The 2,364-nt window shown below is 49.6% G+C and overlaps 1 protein-coding gene across 1 annotated transcript; it reads left to right on the top strand.

Moving 5' to 3' along the window:
• Positions 1-253: 253 nt before the first annotated feature.
• Positions 254-1,996, top strand: K441DRAFT_688998 (lytic polysaccharide monooxygenase; the record flags this gene model as incomplete). The annotated part of the gene is made up of 2 exons (XM_067652256.1): positions 254-841; positions 899-1,996. 2 exons carry the CDS (start codon positions 254-256, stop codon positions 1,994-1,996), a joined length of 1,686 nt encoding a protein of 561 aa, XP_067500786.1.
• Positions 1,997-2,364: the final 368 nt, after the last annotated feature.

Genomic DNA, 2,364 nt, shown 5'->3' with positions numbered 1-2,364 from the left:
TCGTGGATTTGATATATAAAGTCTTTCCATCGAAAAGGTTTTTTTCCCATCACCGCAGTCCCTTCAGTACCTGCTCTACATTCCCCCCGGTCTTTGGGCTTCTCATTCTTTTGCAGTATCGTCTTCATTGATTGGAGTTGGGATACTTTACTTTCTTTCAAACCCTCATTTGTCCCATTGACTCAAGCTCGAGGCTTGCTTCAACCGACTCTGTACAAACGATTATTTTCGCAACCATTTTAAACCATCTAAGATGTCCATACTCCAAGCTGCCGCTCTTTTAGGAGCGTTTGCCACTTCAGTCGCAGCCCACGGCCACATCCAGGGGATTGTGGCAGATGGGACATACTACGAAGGTTACAACCCGTCCTTCCAGTACATCTCCACACCCCCTGCTGTCATTGGTTGGTCGTGCCCGGAATGTCAGGATAACGGTTTCGTCGCCCCTGATGCTTATGGCGGGCCCAACATTATCTGCCACAAGGCTGCCACACCCGGTCAGGCGCACGCGACGGTCGCCGCTGGAGGAACTGTTGAACTGCAATGGACAGCCTGGCCTTCATCTCACCGCGGCCCTGTCATAGATTATCTAGCCAAATGTAGTGGAGAGTGCGAAACCGCGGACAAGGACACTCTGGAGTTCTTCAAGATTGATCAAGGTGGACTGGTCAGTGACTCGGCAGTTCCAGGGACATGGGCTTCAGATCAAATGATTGCCAACAACAACAGCTGGACGGTGAAGATCCCTACTAGCATTGCACCTGGCAACTATGTCTTGAGGCATGAAGTTATTGCGCTTCATTCTGCTGGGACCGCCGACGGTGCTCAAAACTATCCACAGGTTCGGTTTCCTTTTGATATGTACGAGATCATCACGCTAACACGCTAATTTTCATAGTGCGTCAACCTTCAAGTTACAGGCAGCGGCTCAGACACTCCTTCAGGCGTCCTTGGTACTGCGCTGTACAAGGAAAGCGATCCAGGTATTCTCATCAACATTTACACCTCCCTCTCTACGTATGATATTCCTGGTCCGACTTTGTACAGCCGTGCGGAATCGGTCAGTCAAACCGTAGTCTCTGCCACCGCCACCGCTTCTGTCTCCAGCATTACTGGTGTGACATCAGCAGTGGTAACCTCAACCCCTGCTGCTGGCTATTCTGCATCCAGCGCTGTGGTTTCGAGTGCTGTTGTTTCAAGCACCACAGTATCAACTCCAGCTGTTTCACGTGTCCAGGCCAGCTCAGTAGCCACTGTTGAAGTATCCTCATCACCAGTAGTTACATCGTCTGCTTCCGAAGGCGAAGGCGCCAGTTATGTTACCGGTGAAACCACTACAATTTCGTCTAGCCTCCTAGCAAGCACTCTCCCCACCGCGATCCCGACTGGTGCAGATAACTCCTCTGGGAATCTTCCTGGCACCCCGCTTCCTGCAGACATGACACTTAAGGAGTTTATGGAGTGGGTGTCCTGGATCATGAGCACATTCTTCCGCCATGGCAACAACAAGCACCCCCGAGATCTCTCGTCCGCTCATGTAAAGAAGCGCCAATTTAACTACTTCTCAGGAGTTCCAAGCGGTGGCTTCGCTGCACCCTTAGGTGTAGCACCCATCGGTACTGGCCTACACCATCACCACGGCCATCGACCTCACGGTACTGGTTTCGGTTTCAGCACTAGCGCACAATCTCTTTCAGCTGAGACTGGTGCTCCCTTCCCTACTGCACTGCCGAGTACGATCTTCGGCAAAGCTCTCGCAGCATCCGGCGGAGCACCGTTATCGATGCCATCTGGCGGATTCGCTCATCCCACGGGAGGCCCTCATGGCCTTCATGGCCCCCACAGTGTTGGATGTGAATTTGGGACGGGAGCCCCAAGCGGGATTCCTGTCGCTTCCGCATTCCCATCCGGCTCCCTGGTCCCCACAGCACTTCCAAGTGGCTTGAGCCTGCCATCAATCTTCTCTATTCCCACGGCTCTACCCAGCGGGCTTTAAACTCTGCTTAGTTTTGGAAGGACACTTAATGTCGGCGAAGAAATGGCCATTCTCGTTTTCCGAGAGTTATGAAGCCCAACGGTATATGGCCGACGTAGATTTTGATGTATCTTAAGTCGATATTTAGTGTTGACTTGGGGTGGTATTTAATGTATTTTAGAGCTAGATTTCACTATAATATATAGAGTTCCATTTATGGACCTTGTATGCATTTTAAATTAATATTATATATATGCACGTGTACGTGTATATGTAAAGAAAATATACTTTCTACTATAAAAGCTACTATACGATATAAACTCTACCTATTTTATCTGCTTTACCTGCTTTATCTTACCTGCATGTTATCTTGCTTCTACTATTATTTC

The sequence above is a fragment of the Cenococcum geophilum genome (assembly GCF_001692895.1).
Source record: "Cenococcum geophilum 1.58 unplaced genomic scaffold K441scaffold_40, whole genome shotgun sequence".
Taxonomy (NCBI): domain Eukaryota; kingdom Fungi; phylum Ascomycota; class Dothideomycetes; order Gloniales; family Gloniaceae; genus Cenococcum; species Cenococcum geophilum.
The sequence above is the reverse complement of the archived record's forward strand: the minus strand, read 5'-3'. Positions and strand labels throughout refer to the sequence as shown.